Genomic DNA, 23,633 nt, shown 5'->3' with positions numbered 1-23,633 from the left:
CTTGGAAATTATTCATGTCAAGTGTGCATTGCTCGCATTTACCCTTTTGCGAAAAAGACAAAGACAAATCCAGGTGGAATCTCTTTATAATGAAAACAATACATTGCACATCTCAACATTTGGTGGATTTTGTTCACCGGTTTGCTTCGGAAGTTTTCACATAAAATGACCTAATTGTGAATTGTCTTTGAAAAGGTCATCTGCAGACAGATATCATTTATCAATCACGTGAGGGTGTATAAAATATTGTTTGTAGATGGCACACTGAGAGCATGCGAGTGGGATCCAAAAGACATCGCAGCTCGCTAATCCACGAACACCTGACGCAACTGGTTTCTTGCTACATTTGCAACATGGCAAAATACTTAGGAAGACGTGTGTATAAAATGAAAGAAAGAAAAACATGCCTTATAAATACGGAGACGGGAGAAATAATGCAACCATAGCAGAATAAAATGCACACGTGTTGATCGGTGATGTTCGTCCAAACGTTCAATTGCTTCATTGACTGACAACTCTTTGGTATTCTGAAGAGAAATTCCGGCCTCGGATGAAGTCGCAGCACTCCACACGGTGGTGAAACCTAGAACAAAGCACGTGGCAACACACCAGTCAGTGTCTTCAGTATGGCGTCTGATGGGACAATGTGTATGACATTGAAGAAAGCACCTGTTTAACCGCAGCTCCTTGTCGATCTCCTCCAGTGTCTTGCCTTTGGTCTCTGGTAGCATGAAGTAGAAGAAAACTGCAGCCGCCATTGAGGTGATCCCATACATCAGAAAAGTCCCAGACAGACCGACAGCATCTGGCGATGCAGACAAACAAGCTTGCCAGTCAAAGAAAACCAACCGATTGAACGTTTGCGATACACAGACGGAGGAGCATGCGTCATTGAATTATTCATTGAAAGGTCCATGTTCCAAACAATAGCCGTGCGGCGTTCGGGTTAGTGATGTCATTCATTTTGTGAAAAAAAAAAAAACAAAACAGGTGTCAACCAGGTGGTCGTTATTTAGGCCGGACGAATCCAGCACGTTATGAATGCGTTTCCCTCTCGAAAGAATGAGACGTGTCGTTATTGTTCACGAGAACGGTGTACTTTGAATGGAACGTTGAAGAGTGGAAGGAAATCGTGCAAAGAAGTGCAGAAAATTATAGATCAAATCATTTCCAATGCTTTAAATGAACGCAAAACCAGAGACGTGGTAAACTCCCACGAGAATGGATCGCAGAATAGCCAGAATGGCAAAGCCTCGGCTCGTGATCGTAGACATTCTGACGTTACCCGTGACCATCGGAAGACACCTGTGTGAAGCTATTCTATCGGCAAGAAGCCCCCATAAAGTTTCAAAATCAAAGCGGTTCCGATTTGCCGTAGTACACATCGACTAGCCTATGGAGAACTGGAGAACCGTTTTGCGGGCTGATGAACGTAACGTATCGGGTTCTATTTTTGGAGACGGCAGCTCTGCCTGCGGAGGACCACAAAAGCTGGCGTATCTTCATTTTTTGTGCCAGCGTAAAGGGGGTGTGTCCTTTGACACGTGCCCAGTGAATATGACAATTTGGTGGCAAAAACTTGGTCTAAACTTACACCTGCTGATACCACATCTAACTTTAGGCGCTGCTGGTCCAACACGATTGTGGTGAATTTGAGCTCTGCAGACGTGTGGTGGATGTCAGTTATATTGTAGTCATAAATAACGTGAACAGTGGGCATCAAACACTGAATCATGGTCGAAATCAATTCATTGAGCACATTATTATTACAAAGCTACGGGGGCGCACACGAATAATCGGGGGCGGGGATATTTAAGTCGTCGGCAGTTGTCACCGGCTCATTCAGTTTAAACGACAGCAGAGGGCGCTATTGGCCAAAATGGCCACCTCCTGGAACATGTGAAAATGGATTCATTTATCGGTTTAATTTTTATTACACAAATGCAATATTAATCTGAACGTTTAGCCTAGTGGGGGTACATACAACATATTCTTGCCCAAAAAACGATTTCCCTTCTTTCCGCTTTAAGCAGACTTTTTGTTCTGTTTGAATGGCAACAAGTGGATACACAGGTTCATTATTCTGCTATTTTCTGCCATTGAATGGAAAAGCATTTCATTGTTCTCCCTTTCAATACAATTAAAGACTTTTAGTTCTTGTAGTTCCGGAAACTACAGTCCATTTTCCATCTATATTCAACCCCAATTCCAATGAAGTTGGGACTTTGTGTTAAACATACATTAAAACGGAATACAATGATTTGCAAATCATGTTCGACCTCTATTTCATTGAATACACCACAAAGACAAGATATTTCATGTTCAAACTGATCAACTTGATTGTTTTTAGCAAATAATCATGAACTTAGAATTTTATGGCTGCAACGCATTCCAAAAAAGCTGGGACAGGGTCATGTTTCCCACTGTGTTACATCACCTTTTCTTTGAACAACATTCAATAAACGTTTGGGAACTGAGGACACTCATTGTTGAAGCTCTGTAGGTGGAATTCTTTCCCATTCTTGCTCGATGTACAGCTGCAGCCGTTCAACAGTCCGGGGTCTCCGTTGTCGTATTTTACGCTTCATAATGCGCCACACATTTTCAATGGGAGACAGGGTCTGGACTGCAGGCAGGCCAGTCTAGTACCCGCACTCTTTTACGACGAAGTCACGCTGTTGTAACACGTGCAGAATGTGGTTTGGCATTGTCTTGCTGAAATAAGCAGGGGCGTCCATGAAAAAGATGTTGCTTGGATGGCAGCATGTTTCTCCAAAACCTGTAAGTACCTTTCAGCATGAATGGTGCCTTCACAGATGTCTAAGTTACCCATAGCCATTGGCACTAACACAGCCCCATACCATCACAGATGCCTGGCTTTTCAACTTTGCATCCATAACAGTCCGGATGGTTCTTTTCCTCTTTGGCCCGGAGGACACGACGGCCACAATTTCCAAAAACAATTTGAAATGTGGACTCGTCGGACCACGGAACACTTTTCCACTTTGCATCGGTCCATCTTAGATGAGCTCGGGACCAGAGAAGCCGGCGGCGTTTCTGGGTGTTGTTGAAGATGGCTTTTGCTTTGCATAGTAGAGTTTCAAGTTGCACTTACGGAGTGTAGCGCCGAACTGTATTTACTGACCTTGGTCTTCTGAAGTGTTCCTGAGCCCATGCGGTGATATCCTTTACACATTGATGTCGGTTTTTGATGCAGCGCCGCCTGAGGAATCGGAAGGTCACGGGCATTCAATGTTGGTTTTCGGCCTTGCCGATGACATGCAGTGATTCTCTCCAGATTCTCTGAACCTTTTGATGATATGATGAAATCCCTAAATTCCTTGCGATTGTACGTCGAGGAACATTGTCCTTAAACTGTTGGACTATTTTCTCCGGCACTTGTTCACAAAGAGGTGAACCTCGCCCCATCTTTGCTTGTGAACGACTGAGCAATTCAGGGAAGCAATCATGGCAGCCACCTGTTCCCAGTTAGCCTGTTCACCTGCGGGATGTTCCGAACAGGTGCTCGATGAGCATTGCTCAACTTTCGCAGTCTTTGTTGCCACCTGGCCCAACTTTTTGGGAAAGTGTTGCAGCCATAAAATTCTTAGTTAATGATTATTTGCTCAAAACAATGAAGTTGATCAGTTTGAACATGAAATATCTTGCCTTTGTCGCTAGGGTATTCGATTAAATATCGGTCGAACATGATTTGCAAATGATTGTCTTTTGTTTTGATTTATGTTTAACACAACGTGCCAGCTTCATTAGAATCGGGGTTGCAGATAAAGATACGTTACTTGTAGTAAATCAATCATGAATATGAGAGCTCACTGAAAACATCCAGGAAAGTGAAGGCAACCAAGAGGTGGGCACTCCAGTTGAAGCAGCTGGCGAATGCGAAGGCTCTTCCTCTCACAGCAGCGGGAAATATTTCAGTGAGGAGGAGCCAGGTCACTGCAGCAAACAAACAAGAGCTTCTGTTTCTATGCTTACGAGGTACAGTTAGGTCCAGAAATATTTCGACAATAAAAGAGCGTTATTACGTTGATATTTTGTTCCTTAAGGTGGAGACGTTTAAGACGTTTCATAAAAATATGGCATTTACTATTTAGGAAATAGGGCCATTTTAAGCAGAATACCTCGATTTAGTATTTGGACAATCATTCAAATTATTTTTGAAAGCACTTTGAGTCAATGATTGCCTGAATTCTGGAGCCCACGAAAAACACTCAATTCTAAATTTCCTCTTTGGCTTTCCCAGACCTAAAGTGCACCTCCCTTTAGTTGCTGCTTGTTGGTGGGTCCTGCTGCCTTTGCGTCGGTCTTCATTTAGGGCTGTGCATGCAACACTGTGACTTGCTAATATTGACTAATGACTGATTAGACCGTTGACTATGTTTGCGGTTGGGGGTGATTTTTGTTTTTACTAAATCAGAGGACGATGACGTCAGACAAGATCATCACAGGATAAGAGAAAACAATCGAACATAGTCCATGTTTAGTGAAGATAATGCAGTGTGACCTATACACGTATAAAGGAGAAGTAGTCTTTGAACAACCGCTGTGTAAGGTGTTTTTGCAAGAATATTAGTAACTGTATCAAGGTCGGCAAAATATTATTGAAGTATTTCAACCGATAACATAAGCGGAGATACAGCCATCTCCCTCCCTCACTGGGGTTAGGTTCCACCCTAGGCATGCGTATTTTATACCATTTATGGCACTTGGACTTTTTTAAGGTATTGAAACACACTTTTGGAACAATACAAACACATCGAAAGAGAGCAAGAGCAAGAGCAACGGATAACAGTATCAAAATCGAGTAACAACTGTAATAACCATGGACTGTGCATAAAATCACTGCAATTCCTAAATGATGAATGCCATATTTTGGGAAACCGATGAAAGTCTGCAGTCTTTGTTTTCAAATTCAATGTGGTGCAGTATGAAACCAAAACCCTAAAAACTCAAGTCACTGCAAAAATACTTATATAGCAAACAACAAATGAAGGCTACATTATCCCTTGTTATACCGGCAGTATTTTCAGGCTGAAAATACCGCCGTATTCAGGTTGACAGTAAGCATGCACAGTAGTAGTGCCTTGAGATACGAACGGCCTGACGTTCGAGTTTTGGCAGACACGGAGCTCTCGTTGGGATGGTTGGGTTTGTTTCTGCTTTGATTTGCAAGCAAAGGTTTGCGATACGAGCGTTGCACGGTGATAATTGAACTCAACTCGGCTCGCTTCACAAGTAGCAGTTTGGCATCGTGAAGAAATCTTTGAAAAGTAGCGGGCCTCAAAGTTGACTGTCAAACGAAACAAAGCAAAAATATGACACATTGTGTATTTAAAACCACCACATAACTTTGCCTCCAAGTGAGCTAGCATAATGCCAACACATAATGGGAACCGCCATAGATCAGAATCAGAATCATCTTTATTTTGCCTAATATGTCAAAAACACACGAGGAATTTGTCTCGATGGAAGTATTTGATTGACAGCTGGAGGCGGGATTTCAGAGTACACGGCGACAACCCACAGCATATGTGTCAAACTCTGGCCCAGGGGTCAAATTTGGCCCACGATGTAATTATGTTTGGCCCGCGAGCCCAGATCAAATGTGTATTAGAGCTGCGCCACTAATATTACAAATCCCACAATGCTTTGCTAGTGTGTCGGCCCATCAGTCTAGACCGGCGAGTTGCAGTCGTTACCAACTATGCTACCGGTCTCCTCGAGCAAATTTACACTTCCCCTTCGCAAAAATGGCCAAACGAAAGATGGAAAACGGTTCACTTCCAAGACAGGTGGGAGGCAGATCGTCTGTTGGCTAAAGTAAAAGACAGACAGACGGACGGACAGACAGACAGACCTGCTTGTCGTGTGCGGGGCAACGCCACTACAACAAGGGAAATAACATAATCGGATGAATATTCTTTTGAATGCCCTTTATCAACTCCTACGTAGGGACTGTTAACAGTTTGAAGTTTGGATTTTTATTGAAGGACAATTTTGGGTTGTTTTTTCTTGTTGGCCTTTGAAAAAAGATTTACATCACAAAGGAAGGTAGTTGGAGATAAATAAATAGAAGATTTCAATTTATTGTATCCATTTAAATACAGAACAACCAACAAATAACACTGATGTTTTTTATTGCAAATTTGATTTCTCATGTTTCGAGCTAGAAACCAGCTGACTAAAGAAATTAACATTGCAAAGAGGAACTATGCAGCAAAAACTCACGACTCTAAATCAGTCTGGCATGCATTCCATTCGCTGACCAATCACAAGCGACGATCCCCCCCAAGCTGGGAACAATAGCACACTAGCCAACGACTTGAATAACTTCTACTGCCGATTTGAAAAGGACACTTTCACACCACACACCCAGCCGGCCGCACCCGCGACCACAATCACACCTCTGCCTTCTGCGTTGATCCTCCACGAACAGGATGTGAGACGCATCTTCAAACAACAAAAGATTAACAAAGCGGCAGGCCCGGACCATTGTGTCCCCATCCTGCCTCAAAGTCTGCGCGGACCAGCTCGCTCCAGTCTTCACACAGACCTTCAATAGATCTCTGGAACTGTGCGAAGTACCATCCTGTTTCATTCCAGTCCCCAAGAAACCTGCAATCTCGGGTCTAAATGACTACAGGCCTGTCGCCTTGACATCTGTGGTCATGAAGTCCTTTGAACGTCTCATGCTGGACCAACTCAAGAGCGTCACAGGTCCCCTGCTGGACCCCCTGCAGTTTGCCTACCGTGCAAACAGGTCTGCGGATGACGCAGTCAACATGGGACTGCGCTTCATCATAGAACACCTCGACAGTGCAGGGACCTACGCGAGGATCCTGTTCGTGGACTTCAGCTCAGCGTTCAACACCATCATCCCTGAACTCCTTTCTTCCGAGCTTCTCCAGCTCAGCGTCTCACCTGCCATCTGCCAGTGGATTTAGAGCTTCCTGACAGGCACGCTCAAGACTGTAGAGATGACCGAGGACTTCAGGAGGCATCCTTCGCCACAGCTGCCCCTCACGTTGTCCAGCTGCCTCGTGTCAACCGTCGAGACCTTCAAGTTCCTGGGAATTACAGTCTCTCAGGACCTGAAGTGGGCGACCAACATCAACTCCGTCCTCAAAGTCTGGTTTGGTGCTGCTACAAAAAAGGACAAACTCCGACTGCAACGGACAATCAAAACTGCTGAAAGGATTGTCGGTACCCCCTTACCCACCCTTGAGGACTTGCACGCTGCCAGAACTAAGACAAGAGCGTGCAAAATCCTCTCGGACCCTCCGCATCCCGGTCACCAGCTCTTTCCATAAGGTAGCCGCTACCGATCAATGCAAACTAGAACAAGCAGACATTCCAACAGCTTCTTCCCTCTTGCGATCAACTTCTTAAACAGCTAACCTACAATTCCATTGCAACATGCTGGCAATTTTTTGACTTGAGTTCGTTGTCACATTTCTGTGGGGCCAATTATACATTCCTCGTACACTCACCGTAGTTGTCTCGCCACGCTGCACTATTTGCATATCTGTTGTTGACCAATACTGGCCACTCATGCCAGAGTAGCATCTGCTCACTGATTGAGGAGTATCTGCAACATTTGCACAATCGACATTGTCCCAGATGATCGCACTACTCGTCACTTGAAACCGCATCCACTCCTTGAAGTCTCGGCGCCCTTTGCACAAATGGTCATTGCGCCGGACTATTGCAATATTAGTCATTCGAACTGCTCTAAGTGCTAGAGGACTCTGCATCTTTTGCACCATTGTCAAAAAAAAAAAATGTACCGGCATTACCAGATAACTAGCAACCCTTTATTGCTCAGAGTATTGTTTGTCTTTCTGTCTCCAAAGTGTTCTCTGTCAATTGACTGTCTGTTGTCGTACAAGAGCGGCTCCAACTACCGGAGACAAATTCCTTGTGTGTTTTTTTTGGACATACTTGGCAAATAAAGATGATTCTGATTCTGATAATATTAAAGTTTTCTTATTCCAGATTCAGTTTTGAAGCACAATTTAAGTTTGTTGTGATATGATAAACTTTAACGCTATATTTCTGCAGAGAAGGGAAACATGCACATCACAGTGATTCTTCATTAAATATTGAGTTTGGTCCGTGACCTTAATTTTTTATTTTGGCCCACCGTGAATTTGAATTTGAGACCCCTGCCCCACAGCATCTTGAAGCTCAGCGAATGTCTCAAGTCTTGACCATTTTGAAGCCAAATTTTACATACTTTGCAATTTTTTTTTATTCATTCATTCATTGTCTGGCTTGTTATCATCTTTTCTGCGGTGTGTCGAATTTACAAATTTTTGGCCTATTTTGTGGCACTTTATTCATAATGCACATCTATTTAATTAAGTTATTGCAATACCATTGTTCTTAATGCAGCCCCCCCATCGGGCTGCATCAGGCTTAAAACTTTGCCAAACAAATATGCGCTCTCATCCAAAGAATTCCATACCGGATCGGTCCTGGTCCAGGTTAACAACGTCCGCCACGTTGTTACCTGCAGGGCGCCGGTGGAAATTCAGCTACTGTGGGTCGAAGGCAAAGGAGAAGTGGAAAGCGGGAAAGAGAAGAGGAAAGCACAGAGCCTCGAACTGAATGTGGGGACTTTGAATGTTGGGACGGTGACAGGAAAATCTCGGGAGTTGGTCGACATGATGATGAGGAGAAAGGTTGATATATTGTGTGTCCAGGAGAACAGGTGGAAAGGCAGTAAGGGTAAAAGTTTAGGTGGAGGCTTTAAATTATTTGACCATGGTGGAGATGGGAAGAGAAATGGAGTCGGGGTTATTTGAAAAGAAGAGTTGGCTTAGAATGTCTTGGAGGTGAAAAGAGTATCGGATCGAGCGATGAGGCTGAAACTGGAAATTGAGGCTGTCATGTGTAATGTGATTAGCGGCTATGCCCCACAGGTACGATGGGACCTCGAGGTGAAAGAGACATTCTGGATGGAGCGAGACGAAGTAGTTCTGAGCATCCCAGACAAAGAGAGAGTCGTGATTGGTGCAGATTGTAATGGGCAATGGATGTAATGGTGATGAAGAAGTGATGGGTAAGTACGACATCTCGGAAAGGAACTTGGAGAGACAGATGGTGGTAGACTTTGCAAAAAGGATGCAAATGGCTGTAGTGAACACTTTCTTCCAGAAGAGGCAGGAACATAGGGTGACCTACAAGAGGGGAAGTGGAAGCATGCAGGTGGATTATATCTTGTGCAGACGATGTAATATGAAGGTTACAGACAGTAAGGTAGTGGTAGGGGAGAGTGTGGCTAGACAGCATAGGATGGTGGTGTGTAAGAGGACTCTGGTGGTGAGGAGGAAGATGAGGTAGACAAAGGCAGAGCAGAGAACCATGTGGTGGAAGCTGAGACAGGACGAGTGTTGTTCAGCTTTTCGGGAAGAGGTGAGACGGGCTCTCGGTGGACGGGAGGAGCTTCCAGAAGACTGGACCGCTGCGGCCAAGGTGATCAGAGAGGCAGGCAGGAGAGTACCTGGTGTATCTTCTGGCAAGAAAGGAGAGAAGGAGACTCGGTGGCGGAACCTCACAGTACAGGAAATCATACAAGGAAAAAGGTTAACTAAGAAGAAGAAGTGGGACACTGAGAGGACCGAGGAGAGGAGAAAGGAATACATTGAGATGCGACACAGGGCAAAGGTAGAGGTGGCAAAGGCCAAACAAGAGGCATAGGATGACATGTATGCCAGGTTGGACACTAAAGAAGGACAAAAGGATTTATACAGGCTGGCCAGACAGAGGGATAGAGATGGGAAGGATGTGCAGCAGGTTAGGGTGATTAAGGACAGAGATGGAAATATGTTGACTGGTGCCAGTAGTGTGCTACCTAGATGGAAATTATACTTCGAGGAGTTTATGAATGAGGAAAATGAGAGAGAAGGGAGAGTAGAAGAGGCAAGTGTGGTGGACCAGGAAGTGGCAATGATTAGTCAGGGGGAAGTTTGAAAGGCATTAAAGAGGATGAAAAATGGAAAGGCAGTTTGTCCTGATGACATTCCTGTGGAGGTATGGAAGCATCTAGGAGTGGTGGCTGTTGAATTTTTGACCAGCTTGTTCAACAGAATTCTAGCGCGTGGGAAGATGCCTGAGGAATGGAGGAAAAGTGTGCTGGTGCCCATTTTTAAGAACGAGGGTGATGTGCAGAGCTGTGGGAACGATAGAGGAATAAAGTGGATGAGCCACACAATGAAGTTATGGGAAAGCGTAGTGGAGGCTAGACTCAGGAGAGAAGTGAGTATTTGCGAGCAACAATATGGTTTCATGCCTAGAAAGAGTACCCCAGATGCATTCTTTGCCCTGAGGATGTTGATGGAAAAGTACAGAGAAGGTTAGAAGGAGAAGGAGGTTGTGTCTTTGTAGATCTCGAGAAAGCGTATGACAGAGTATCCAGAGAGGAACTGTGGTACTGCATGCGGAAGTCTGGAGTGGCAGAGAAGTATGTTAGAAGAATACAGGACATGTACGAGGGCAGCAGAACAGCGGTGAGGTGTGCTGTAGGTGTGACTGCATCAGGGATCAACCGTGAGCCCCTTCTTGTTTGGAGTGGTGATGGATAAGCTGACAGATGAGGTTAGACTGGAATCCCCATGAACCACGGCGTTTGCAGATGACATTGTGATCTGCAGTGAAAGCAGGGAGCAGGTGGAGGAACAGTTAGAAAGATGGAGGCATGCACTGGAAAGCAGAGGAAAGAAGATTAGGCAAAGTAAAACAGAACATATGCGCATGAATGAAAGGGATGGTGAGGGAAGAGTGAGGCTCCAGGGAGAAGAGATAGCAAGGGTGGAGGTCTTCAAATACTTGGTGTCAACCGTCCAGAGCAATGGTGAGTGTGGGCATGAAGTGAAGAAACGGGTCCAAGCAGGTTGGAACGGGTGGAGGAAGGTGTCAGGTGTGTTATGTGACAGAAGACTCTCTGCTCGGATGAAGGGCAAAGTTTATAAAACCGTGGTGAGGCCGGCCATGATGGATGGATTAGAGACAGTGGCACTGAAGAGACAAAAGGAAGCAGAGCTGGAGGTGGCGAAAATGAAGATGGAGAGGTTCACTCTTGGAGTGACCAGGTTGGATCAAATTAGAAATGAGCTCATCAGAGGGACGGCCAAGGTTCGATGTTTTGGAGACAAAGTTAGAAAGAGCAGACTAAGATGGTTTGGGCACATCCAGAGGAGAAATAGTGAGTATATTGGTAGAAGGATGAGGAGGATGGAGCTGCCAGGCAAGAGAGCGAGAGGAAGACCAAAGAGAAGTTTGATGGCAATTGGTGTTCGAGAGGAGGATGCAGGAGATGAGGCGCTGTGGCGACCCCTCACGGGACAAGCCCAGAGGAAAAGAAGAAGACGAAGATTACAATACCATTTTTCAATATTATAGTGTTATTTTCCTTATTCAAAACATTACAAATATTGTTGTTTCTTTGAGGGGAGGCTGAAACAGATTAATTCCAATGTGGAAAGATGGTTTGAGATGAGTGTTTTGAACTACACATTGGTCACAGAATAAATACAAAGAACAAAAACAAACTTGTATCTCAAGGCACCACTGGTATATAAATTTTAAGGCAGAGAGGAGGTTTCCACTATTGTGAATATATTCAGGGTGAATATACAAACTTGGTCCAAATCCAATGGAGTATGCAGTGACAACTGCCATCATGCACATGAGAATGATCCAGCTGAAAACTTTGTCACGAATGCTGGGAGAAGATTCCATGGCAGGTGTCAGAGGTTTTTCTGTTTGGTTTCGAACAACTAGTGCACCAGCAGCTTGAAGTTTATGGTCCTCATCAAAAGGTGTGTTCAGAGGTGTGTCATTTCCAACTGTTAAATGAAGTTGACTCGTTTTGTTGCCAATTGAGTCCTCTGAGCTACAAGGCCCCATCGAGTCCTTTAGTGAATTTCCACTGAGAAGTCCGATGCATATCAGACAAAAACCCATGACACAGCATCCACTGATGAGCAAAGGCCTCCTTCCCACTTTGTCAGAATACACCATGGAGGTGAGCGTGGCAATCACTTTGACTGTTCCAATACCAACCGATGCTAGCACTGCAGAGTTGTCGCTCTGAAACCCTGCGCTGTGAAATATGGTGGAGGCATAAAAGAGAACATTTGGCTGGCCTGTCAACTGCTGGAAAAGCACCAGTCCTAGCCCGATGATGGTGCGGGTCCTCATGTTGTCTTTACGCTGGAAAAGGTACATGACATCATACTGCACCACCTCGCCTTCATTGCTGCTGTTAGAGCGCGCTTCGTCTTGGGTTTCAATGGCAGTCATAAGAGCTGTTTCAGGATGAATATCTGTACATTGCACCTCAGTGTTCGACGGGAGGAACCATATAGAGACAAGTTGAATCAAGGTTGGTACTACAGCTAAGCCAAACATCCACTTCCAGCCCATTTGTAAGTCAAACAAAATGTAGTTCATGGTGTAAGCTACAAGGATGCCCACAGTGATCCCAGCTTCGTACAGTGTTACCAAAAAGCCCCTACGCTCAGGAGTTACCATCTCCGACACAAAGATGCAGCAGGACATGGAGGATTGGCACATGGCGAAGCCCACTGTGAACCTGCCAAACAATAGGGTCGGGTAGGAGCTGATAAGCAAGATGAGACTTCCAGTCGTCATTAGGACATTACTGAGCAGGATGGACTTTCTGCAGCCGTAACGGTCGATCAGGGCTCCTCCCACCAGAGAGGCTAGCAAGGCTCCGATCAACAGGGAGCTGACCAGCGCCTCCTGCTGGATGCAGCTGAGTCCGAACTCAACCTTGAGCTGCAGCAGACCACCAGAGATGATGCCCAGTTCGTAACCAAAAACCAGACCTCCCAGTGAGGACACAGCACTCGCCAGCAGGAGGGTAGAGAAACCTAAGGTGATGGAGAGATTCAGAAAGAAGGTCAACATTTTCAAAGACACTTTTTTCAAAATAATAAATGCATTTACATAAAAGTTAGCAATTAAGATGGTTAGTTCGAGAATGTTTAAAAAGTCCTTTATGAGATGTGTGAATTGATAAAATGGCTGTGATACACTCAGAGATTAGAACAGGGTCCAAAGACTTATACTGTTGTTCCACCGAATGATGCAGTCTCCATGAGACAGTCTGCATTCTGAAAACTTCACCTCTTCATTAAAATATAATGTCAGTTACTTATTTTCTAAGGATTTTGATTAACATTTCAGAAAGATAATGGCTCTCTATACAGTAATTTATTTGGACTGCACAACAATAAGAAATACTACAAACACCAATTCCAATTAAGTTGGGACGTTGTGGAAAATGTATATAACAACAGAATACAATGAAATCCTTTTCAACCTATGTTCAATTGAATAAACTGCAAAGATAAGATATTTAATGTTCAAACTGATGGATGTAATTTATTTATTTTATTTTTTTTGCAAATATTCTCTCATTTTGAATTTGGTGCCTGCAACACATTCCCCCAAAAACCAGGGACAGGGGCAGCAAAAGACTGGGAAAGTAGAGGAATACGCGACGAAACACCTGTTTGGAACATTCCACAGGTGAACAGGCTCATTGGAAACAGGTGAGTGTCATGAAACACGAGGTAGTCATATTAACTCCATCAGAGCTGCTAAAACTCCAAAAGCTGGTGACTGTCCTTGAGCCATGCAAGTAAATCAAACTATATTTAATGGCATTTATCCTTTCTTGAAAAAGCTCTATATTTGACTGATTTATTATTGAGATGAATAATTTCTTTCCTGATTTGTCAACAGCAGATTTGTGACTGAACTCCTTGGAGGTGAGACGCGCTGTACGTCTCATGTTCAGTGGTTTTAACCTGCTTTCCGCCACCTGTACTATGGAGGTCTCCAATGATGACTCAACCTACCCTGTGAAATTCAAGACTGCCTTCACAAAAGACTTATCCCAACGTGTAGCTCCACTCAACCACGAATGACTCAAGATGGCCACTGTGCTTGACCCGCACTTTAAGGATTTAAAATGTCTTGCAAGGGGAGAGCGAGCAGAGGGTTGGACCAGCCTTGAGGCCGTACTGCAGGAACAGTGTAAGGATACCACCACAAAGGAGCCAGCAAAGAAAAAAAAAAAGAGCTTTCTCTTATTCCGTTTCTTCAGACTCTGATTCAGGTGAGAAAAGCCTGTGTAGCAGGGTCCTGAATTTGTACAGAGCAGAATCCACCATCTGTCTGCCCTGGGCCGCATGTCTCTGATTAGCCCTGCCACTTCTGTTCCATGTGAGAGGCTGTTCTCACTTGCAGGTCACATAGGGAAAAAAAAAAAAAAAAAAAAAAAGAGAGCTGCCTTGAGCTCTGGTAATGTGACCAAGCTAGACTGTCTTAGCAACTGGATGAAAGAGGAAGTAGGCATGGAGGTATTGTGAGACTTTTCTTCTCCTAAAATGTTCAAAAATGTTATGGCTGTCATGAACTGCTCTGCAGTACCTGTATTGGAGCCTGGAGGGCGCTTTTGCACCCTCTCTCTCTCTCTCTCTCTCGCTCTTCTCTCTGTTTCAGTTCCTTCCTCAAGCCGCGCACCTGTCTCCAATCAACCCTCGTCACCACCTACATTTAAGCCTGCCTGTCCCCAGAAATCCTCGCCAAAGTATTGCATCTTATTCCAGCGGTACCACAACCCACTTAGCTCACGTAAGCCACACTGTTCCTTGAGTCCCTTTTTGACTCCTGTGTCTCTCCTCGTTCCTAGTTCCCCCAGTGTTCCTGATCCGCGCCATTCCTGCCGCCAAGTCAGCCACCTGTCCGCACCCCTGCCTTATATGGCAGGGGTGGCCTTAATGGCCTTATATACAAAATAATGTTTGCTAAGGGTACTTGGAGTTTTAGGTGTTTTGAATGACCATTGAAATTGCTTGTTGTTTACCAGAAAAAGAAAGATGTGCACCTCTGTTGAATTGTTTTAAAACCACTTAAAGGAAATACAGTTCAGAAAAATCTGTCCTAAAATGGCACTTTAACTTGAAAAATTGTCCTGAAATGGAAAATTAAGTTTACGTCTACTGAATTGTGGCCAGGGAATATTTTGTCTCCTGTTTACCAAAATCAATGTGTTCAAAGAACAAAACATGAATTCGCATATAAAACACAATCTTTACTCAATGATTTTTTGACTGGACGTTGCCTTAAAGAGACCAGTTTAGAAATGCACAGCTTCACCTTGACAAGTGCCACTCTCGTGTCTTATTTATGTATTTATTCATTCAACCTTTATTTGTCCAGGTAAACCAATTTAGTACAGAGTTTAATTTGCAATGCTGACAGTCGCGTAAAACCAAAACAACACAAATGTGTAATAGTGCATGTGTAAAAAGGGTAACAGCATTGAAGGCACCCATGTAGTAACACTCCTTGTGAACTGCTAAAAGGTGAAAAATGAAATATATATTTATGTATCTATTGATGTCCATTGTGTTGCTTTTGCTGGCCTTGCGACGCTGCAGTTCTCGCAGCGTGGTTTAGGAATACACTCGGCTGGCTGCAATGCTGATGTTCAAACCTATGAAGTTGGTCCAGGAGAAGATGTAGTCTACAACGAATACCATTCCAATGTACGTCACCAGGACATTCTTGATGTAGCCCACGATGGTGGTGGTCACTACATGGAGTACGTGAGGACAAACAACATAATGCGGGACGTGAAGAACTATATGAGGAAGAACACATCTGACCAGCCGTTGTAGTCCCTGGCCCTCTGCATGTCTCCGGTCGCGTGAGCCAGCAGCAGAGTGGGTAGAATCATAAAGAATACATTATAAAACAGTCACCCATATTTGCCAAGCTCCCTGGCGTCCAGGATTCTGCTTGTCGTTGAGGAGGATGAAGACGTAGCCTTGCCGTGTCTGCGCTCACAGCAATGAATGCTGTCATTGTATCATTGTAAATACAGTCAGCTGGTCTGACCTAGAAGAATTTCTTCTTTGGCACGAATCCCTCGGCCAACATTCGGAACAAGATGGAGACTGTGCTGAGCGCCGTAAAATATTCGGCAAATTGAGCCTTTTGACTCCGTACAGACCAGTTATTTGAACATACAGGATGGGTCGAGGAAATGTCTTGCGAACTTATTTCTGGTCCAAGTCTGAAAAAGTGATCAGCCTCGCATCCTTGCCCACCCACAGGACAACCACCGTGGCAAAAATGTTCCCAATCCCGACGCATATAGACAAAAGGAACCTGTGATTGGTGAACATGGTCTTGTAGTCACTTAATATACTTCCAAAGGTGCTATTTACCTGAAATGTCACCATATATATATATATATATATATATATATATATATATATATATATATATATATATATATATGTTTTCCTTGTGGCAACAGTACCTGCTAATTCCAGGTCAATTTGAAGCTCTCCGCAGAGTTCGACGGTGGACTCTTCTGATTATTCTTTGCACTCCTCTGTCAGAAATCTTGCGAGGAGCAAATTTATGGTGGTATGATTGGCTTTCCAGTTATGTATTATGGCCCCAACCGTGCTCACTGGAACATTCTGAAGCTTAGATGTGCGCCCGGAACCAATGCCATGGTTATGTTTTGCAACAATTAGTTTGCGATGGTCTTGAGACCGCTCTCTACTCTTACTCATCATGAGATGTGTCTTGACTTAATGAGACAATGAGACCTTTTTAGTCCATCAATTAGGACTGAACCAGCTGATATTCATTTGCACTGACAAGGGGCTGTATCGCTGTTAGATTATTGATAGATTTTAGGTGTTGTCTTGGCTTTCCATGCCTTTTTGCCCCTCCATTTCTTCATGTGTTCAATACTTTTTCCCTGCGTCATTTCACATTTTTCCACGCGACTTAACTTCTGAGCTTATTTGTTCGACTTCCTTTCTAGGTATTACTTGGGTTGTTCCCAACAGCTGGTGAAATGTTCAGGTAAATAGCACCTTTGAAAGTATATTTCGTGAGAAAAATGGTTACGTGTTAAATACTTATTTCAGCCGCTGTATATAACAAACAGCATGAGTAAAAAGGGCTGTCTTAGCAATAAGAGGTGTGTGTGTCTTGACCTGCGTTGAACCCCTGGGGTTTGATCAAATCCAGGTTAACTCATTCCCTGCCAATGCCGTTCAAAGACGTCATTCAGAATCGAGCCATTCCCTGCCAATGCCGTCTAAAGACGTCAATGGCGTTTTTTTATCGGGGATGAGTGGGAGTCGGGAGCGAGAGAGGGGATGCGTGATCGTAAAGCCTCTGGATAACTGCAATAAGGAATGGCACCCTGTAGAGGGCAACAATGCCTTGAGGTGAACGTCCCTCCCTCAGATTGAGGAAGGTAAAGAAGGAGGCGGGGTGGAAGAGACATGGGGAAGAGCCAAGCATAATGGTGGAAAAGAGAGAAGACAAAATGAAAAAAATCCAAAAAGCTTTCGGTCCTCGAAATGTATTGCGCCAAGGCAAGACAAATATTCCTGCAACCGACAGGAATCATCGGCCTTCGATCATGTGTGGGAATAAAGAATGACGCTCCGAGCCAATCCCTTTTTTAGCAAAGCTATCGCCGAAAATGCCGGGCCATATGGCGAGATGCTCTCGGACCCTTGCCGGCTGATCGTCTGCCGACCGGGATTTGAGTCAATGTGATCCGCAATCATCAGATGAGGGAACTCCCTCTGGATCGCCGGCATATGTTCGACTCCCATTCCAGCACACGGCGCAAGCAAAAAAAAAAGGTAATTGAAAGCTTTTTTTTCCTCCACATCCCACCACAGCAATTTTTTTTTTCAATGTATTTTTATATTTCTAAACTGCACAGGTTGTGCTGGTTTCCTGGACAATGGCAACCACACAAGATGCCAGTTCACCGCCACCAAAGAATAAGATCCTGATGTGGGTAACACCTTGCTAGATTTTTTGCACAAGTTAATAAAAACCTGGACTATTGCAAATTCTGTACAGAGATATACTTGTACATCAATTATTTTTCTGTCAAAAGCACTTTCTCTCTGTGTTGTTTTATGTTCAGATGATTGAGATTTTCAGTCCAGAAAAAAAATATCGGTGTCAAAGTCAGTTTTGCTTGTTTGGAGGTTTGGCTCAAACGAGCCTATATTCGACTGCCGGTTACTAAAGAACGGCATAAGCTAGAGACGAACTTTTTTTCTGACGAAAGACGAGAGTCTGATCTTTCTTTTGGTGTTTACATAGTCGTAGTACGCAACATTGTGTGGGGCTTGAAAAACAAGCGAACTTGCTCCAAAACGCCTTTCAGTCTGGGGTTCCCTGCTCAGGAAACGGCCGGCAGTGAATGAGTTAAGAACCGCTGGCTTAATGCATCCAGTTATTACGAAATATCGTAGTTTTGCGTTGATTTAATGGTACTGGAAATACATATAGAATCATCATTCAAATATGAACTTTCATTGCTTACCCATGACTATCCCTTTATAAGAGCCGCTCAGCCATGTTCGTTAAGGTCCTGTTCAGGTCCAAGACGACATTCTCTGCGAAACAAATGCAATGCACCAATATAAGTTCCACTCTACAAAAAACAAAAATCTCCAGTGTTTGTTCTCCTGGACCGGTAGCCACAGCCAGACAGAATCCCGCTGAACACGAGACGGCAAGCGCGTACAAGAGAGTGGGGCAGCCCTGTCGCCATGACGATCCCTTGTCGATTGCCGTGATTTCATTACTGGGCCCACTTGAGATAAGCACAACAAAATCCAAGGCAGCTCTGCATTTGCTTAGCTTGCTTGCAATAGACATGACCTGATCGTGTCAGTGGATCAGGCTGGCGTGCGTATATAGAAAGGAAAGACAAGCATTTGAAGGAACTTATTCACAACTGGACACACTTTACTGAACTGTACTCTTTGTGTTATGTAATGTGCTGAGAGAGGCCTCACATTAGCAAAAACCCATTGATACAACTGAAAAACAGAATTCAAAATGTCTTTTGCGCTCGGCGGAACTGCCCACCCCCGCAGAATTTCAATGGCATTCCTGCCGGTTCATCATCCTCCACGAACAAAGGAGCAGTCTGCTAAATAACAAACGCATGGACGACTAAAAGTTCATCAATGGGCCGCTACGCAATCTCGGGTCACTTTTGTTTAACAGTCAGGCATGTGCACAGATAAGGCCCTTGTGGTGTTCGAGCACTTTTGCACTGCGTGAGAAAAGTACCGTTTGCCTTTTTTTCTTCATTCATCAATACTAAAAAAAAAAAAAGAAAAAAAATGGATGTCGACAATTACTATATCGACTTATCGTTCGGTAGTTTTTCCGGACTCAATAAATGTTCGTTGCTGCGGTGAGCCGACACGCGGGTCACACAGCGAGCCGACAGAGTCGGACGGCGGTGTCATTAGCCGCTAGTGGGCTCATGAAACACCAGCGGATGTCGGTGTTGCCTCCGTCCAATTCGTGTTTATGATGTTTGCTATCCCACGAGCTAGCGAGCTAAGGAGCTCGACAGCTAGCTCCGCTGCGGCGACGTCGTATAAAATGTCAGCGCTTCGCTCTGAGTTGTTGTGTGCGTTGCTACCCAAACAACACACAAACGGGAAAGCTAACCGTTTATGATGTTTGCTCGCCCGCCAGCTAACGGGCTAAGGAGCTCGACAGCTAGCTCCGCTGCGGCGACGTCGTTTAAAATGTCAGCGCTTCGCTCTGAGTTGTTGTGTGCGTTGCTACCCAAACAACACACAAACGGGAAAGCTAACCGTTTATGATGTTTGCTCGCCCGCCAGCTAACGGGCTAAGGAGCTCGACAGCTAGCTCCGCTGCGGCGGCGACGTTTAAAATGTCAGCGCTTCGCTCTGAGTTGTTGTGTGCGTTGCTACCCAAACAACACACAAACGGGAAAGCTAACCGTTTATGATGTTTGCTCGCCCGCCAGCTAACGGGCTAAGGAGCTCGACAGCTAGCTCCGCTGCGGCGACGTCGTTTAAAATGTCAGCGCTTCGCTCTGAGTTGTTGTGTGCGTTGCTACCCAAACAACACACAAACGGGAAAGCTAACCGTTTATGATGTTTGCTCGCCCGCCAGCTAACGGGCTAAGGAGCTCGACAGCTAGCTCCGCTGCGGCGACGTCGTTTAAAATGTCAGCGCTTCGCTCTGAGTTGTTGTGTGCGTTGCTACCCAAACAACACACAAACGGGAAAGCTAACCGTTTATGATGTTTGCTCGCCCGCCAGCTAACGGGCTAAGGAGCTCGACAGCTAGCTCCGCTGCGGCGACGTCGTTTAAAATGTCAGCGCTTCGCTCTGAGTTGTTGTGTGCGTTGCTACCCAAACAACACACAAACGGGAAAGCTAACCGTTTATGATGTTTGCTCGCCCGCCAGCTAACGGGCTAAGGAGCTCGACAGCTAGCTCCGCTGCGGCGACGTCGTTTAAAATGTCAGCGCTTCGCTCTGAGTTGTTGTGTGCGTTGCTACCCAAACAACACACAAACGGGAAAGCTAACCGTTTATGATGTTTGCTCGCCCGCCAGCTAACGGGCTAAGGAGCTCGACAGCTAGCTCCGCTGCGGCGACGTCGTTTAAAATGTCAGCGCTTCGCTCTGAGTTGTTGTGTGCGTTGCTACCCAAACAACACACAAACGGGAAAGCTAACCGTTTATGATGTTTGCTCGCCCGCCAGCTAACGGGCTAAGGAGCTCGACAGCTAGCTCCGCTGCGGCGACGTCGTTTAAAATGTCAGCGCTTCGCTCTGAGTTGTTGTGTGCGTTGCTACCCAAACAACACACAAACGGGAAAGCTAACCGTTTATGATGTTTGCTCGCCCGCCAGCTAACGGGCTAAGGAGCTCGACAGCCTAGCTCCGCTGCGGGCGAAGTCGTTTAAAACGTCAGCGCTTCTCTCCGAGTTGGCCTTTAGTTTTCATGATTTCACCGGCATAACAAAAACAGCGATATTATCGTTTATCGTGATAGTTTTGGGGAAAATATGTCGTAAAAAAAAAAAAAAAAAAATGATCGTGACAGGTCTATTATTCCCCCCAAAAGTATTTTCATATCAGATGGGTATATATTTGAGTTCTTAGGAGAATCGCAGCCCTCGCCGATCCACACTGCACACAAGCCGCTGGCCGTTTGAATCATCAGGGGTGTGTTGACTTTTTATATCCGCTGCCGCTTCCCTTCACCTCCTTTGGAAGTATGTTGATTGACTGTGTAGATTGTGTTTACGGAAATAAATACATACTGTCCTGGCTAAAAACAATACCGGCGCCCCTGGAGCGGATAGATCATATTTGTAGACTCTACGACGGCATATGTACACAGTTGCCGAAGAAAAGTCCTTCTGTCATCATTCTGGCATTTAGCGGAAAGAAATAATGTTGGTAATCCTAGTGGACCTAAAACAGTCAAAGGTTTAGTCTGCTTTTATGAACAAAAATGTTGTTGTTTTTTTATGTCTAACATCTGAAGATACAAACGAACTTCAGCGACTGGTTCATCTCCTCGCTGTAAATGGAAACCTAACGCAAACAATCTCATCAACATTTCAACACATAAACCGCCACCGCGCGCGCACACACACACACACATATATGTATGTATATGTGTATATATATATATATATACAGAAATATATGCACGCACATTGCAGCAATATGTGCTCGTGACGTACCGTAAGACATTCCTCCCGGTGCTCCGGGAAGTTGACGCGACGTGGCAGTCAAGTTGCACGAAAAAGCCGTTCGGGAAAACCCGGGGTCCGTGACGTCACCCCGTCACAACACGTGGTCTGTGCTCCAAAAGTCTCGGGTTGAGGTACTCGTCGGTCTTGTCTCCCCTCACAATGCGGCGAACGCGGACGTGCTTTGTCCTCCTCACGGTGCCTTGCCGGACACACTCCGCGCCTTCATTTCAAATGCTCGCTTCTCGCTTGGATGTTTCATCATCCCGAATAGGGTCTCCTTTGCCATATCGTGAAGAAACCAGACCCATTTCACACTGAAGAGGGGGGGGGGGCAAAAACATTTTTTGGAAGTTTGTTTAAAATAGCACCACCCAGTGGCGGCTGCTGGAGTTTTCTCCAGGGGGGCGCTATATAATCTTCTTCTTCTTTTCCTTTGGGCTTGTCCCGTGAGGGGTCGCCACAGCGCGTCATCCTTTTCCATGAAAGCCTCCATCTCCTGCATCCTCCTCTCGAACACCAACTGCCCTCATGTCTTCCCTCACGACATCCATCGACCTTCTCTTTGGTCTTCCTCTAGCTCTCTTGCCTGGCAGCTCCATCCTCCTCATCCTTCTCCCAATATACTCACTATTTCTCCTCCGGACGTGTCCGAACCATCCGAGTCTGCTCTCTCTAACTTTGTCTCCGAAACATCGAACCTCGGCCGTCCCTCTGATGAGCTCATTTCGAATCCTATCCAACTTGCTTCATCTTCATTTAACCTGCTTCCTGTCGTCTCTTCAGTGCCACCGTCTCTAATCCGTACATCATGTCTGGCCACACCGCTGTCTTCTAAACTTTTTGCATGTTCTCCCCGTGCCTGCGTGGCTTTTCTCCGGGCACTCCGGTTTCCTCCCACATCCCAAAAAAACATGCATTAATTGGACTCTAAATTGCCCATAGGCGTGTATGTTTGTTTGTTTGTATGTGCCCTGCGATTGTCTGGCAACCCGTTCAGGGTGTACCCCGTCTCCTGCCCGATGATAGCTGGGATAGGCTCCGGCACCCCCGCGACCCGAGTGAGGGGAAGCGGCTCAGAAAAGGGATGGATGGAAGGATGGAAGCTGGTCAAAAACTCCACAGCCACCTCTCCTAGATGCTTCCATACCGCCACAGGTATGTCATCAGGACAAACTGCCTTTCCATTTTTCATCCTCTTTAATGCCTTTCTAACTTCCCCCTGACTCATCATTGCCACTTCCTGGTCCACCACACTTGCCTCTTCTACTCTCCCTTCCCCTCTCATTTTCCTCATTCATCAACTCCTCGAAGTATTCTTTCCATCTGTCCAGCACACCGCTGGCACCAGTCAGCACATTTCCATCTCCATCCTTAATCACCCTGACCTGCTGCACATCCTTCCCATCTCTGTCCCTCTGTCTGGCCAGCCTGTATAGATCCTTTTTCTCCTTTTTAGTGCCCAACCTGCCCTAGATGTCATCCTATGCCTCGTCTGGCCTTTGCCACCTCTACCTTTGCCCTGTGTCACATCGCAATGTATTCCTTTGGCCTCTCCTCGGTCTTCTCAGTGTCCCCTTCTTCTTCTGAGCTAACCTCTTTCCTTGTATGATTTCCTGTACTGTGAGGTTCCGCCACCGAGTCTCCTTCTCTCCTTTCCTGCCAGAAGATACACCAGGTACTCTCCTGCCTGCCTCTCTGATCACCTTGGCCGCAGCGGTCCAGTCTTCTGGAAGCTCCTCCCGTCCACCGAGAGCCCGTCTCACCTCTTCCCGAAAAGCCGCACAACACTCGTCCTGTCTCAGCTTCCACCACGTGGTTCTCTTCTCTGCCTCTGTCTTCCTAATCTTCCTCCCCTCCACCAGAGTCCTCTTACACACCACCATCCTATGCTGTCTAGCCACACTCTCCCCTACCACTACCTTACAGTCGGTAACCTCCTTCAGATGACATCGTCTGCACAAGATATACC

At 45.4% G+C, this 23,633-nt stretch overlaps 2 protein-coding genes and 1 pseudogene across 12 annotated transcripts in view; 1 reads left to right on the top strand and 2 right to left on the bottom strand.

Annotated features, from left to right (window-relative positions):
- The window catches only part of csnk2a4 (casein kinase 2, alpha 4 polypeptide), a 50,304-nt gene extending 35,996 nt beyond the window's left edge, over window positions 1–14,308 (top strand). For 6 of the 8 annotated variants that reach the window (XM_061689158.1, XM_061689164.1, XM_061689163.1 and 3 more), the window contains 2 exons: window positions 13,511–13,604; window positions 13,798–14,308. In XM_061689158.1, the coding sequence (XP_061545142.1) occupies window positions 13,511–13,604; window positions 13,798–13,861 (158 nt within the window). In that variant the 3' untranslated portion in view covers window positions 13,862–14,308. Of the gene's footprint in view, window positions 1–8,945; window positions 9,269–13,510; window positions 13,605–13,797 lie in introns of those variants that run through there. The other 2 variants (XM_061689160.1, XM_061689162.1) reach the window with 2 other exon arrangements.
- slc2a10 (solute carrier family 2 member 10) lies at window positions 69–21,971 on the bottom strand. 4 transcript variants are annotated; one of them, XM_061689153.1, is made up of 6 exons: window positions 21,653–21,971; window positions 18,443–18,515; window positions 11,664–12,920; window positions 3,835–3,957; window positions 670–805; window positions 69–583 (listed from the first exon to the last, which is right to left on the bottom strand). In XM_061689153.1, the coding sequence occupies exons 2-6, from the start codon at window positions 18,444–18,446 to the stop codon at window positions 502–504; spliced, it is 1,602 nt and encodes a 533-aa protein (XP_061545137.1). In that variant the 5' UTR covers window positions 18,447–18,515; window positions 21,653–21,971; the 3' UTR covers window positions 69–501. The 4 variants fall into 4 exon arrangements, 2 of the variants coding, with proteins under 2 accessions (XP_061545137.1, XP_061545138.1); XR_009769386.1 differs by lacking the exons at window positions 69–583; window positions 670–805 and adding an exon at window positions 8,489–9,538 and having other exon boundaries at window positions 3,891–3,957; XR_009769385.1 differs by lacking the exons at window positions 69–583; window positions 670–805 and adding an exon at window positions 5,241–9,538 and having other exon boundaries at window positions 3,924–3,957.
- Window positions 14,328–16,307, bottom strand: LOC133409338 (solute carrier family 35 member D2-like protein; annotated as a pseudogene).
- Window positions 21,972–23,633: the final 1,662 nt, after the last annotated feature.

The sequence above is a fragment of the Phycodurus eques genome, chromosome 10, assembly GCF_024500275.1.
Source record: "Phycodurus eques isolate BA_2022a chromosome 10, UOR_Pequ_1.1, whole genome shotgun sequence".
Taxonomy (NCBI): domain Eukaryota; kingdom Metazoa; phylum Chordata; class Actinopteri; order Syngnathiformes; family Syngnathidae; genus Phycodurus; species Phycodurus eques.
This window is presented reverse-complemented; position numbering and strand designations above follow the sequence as displayed.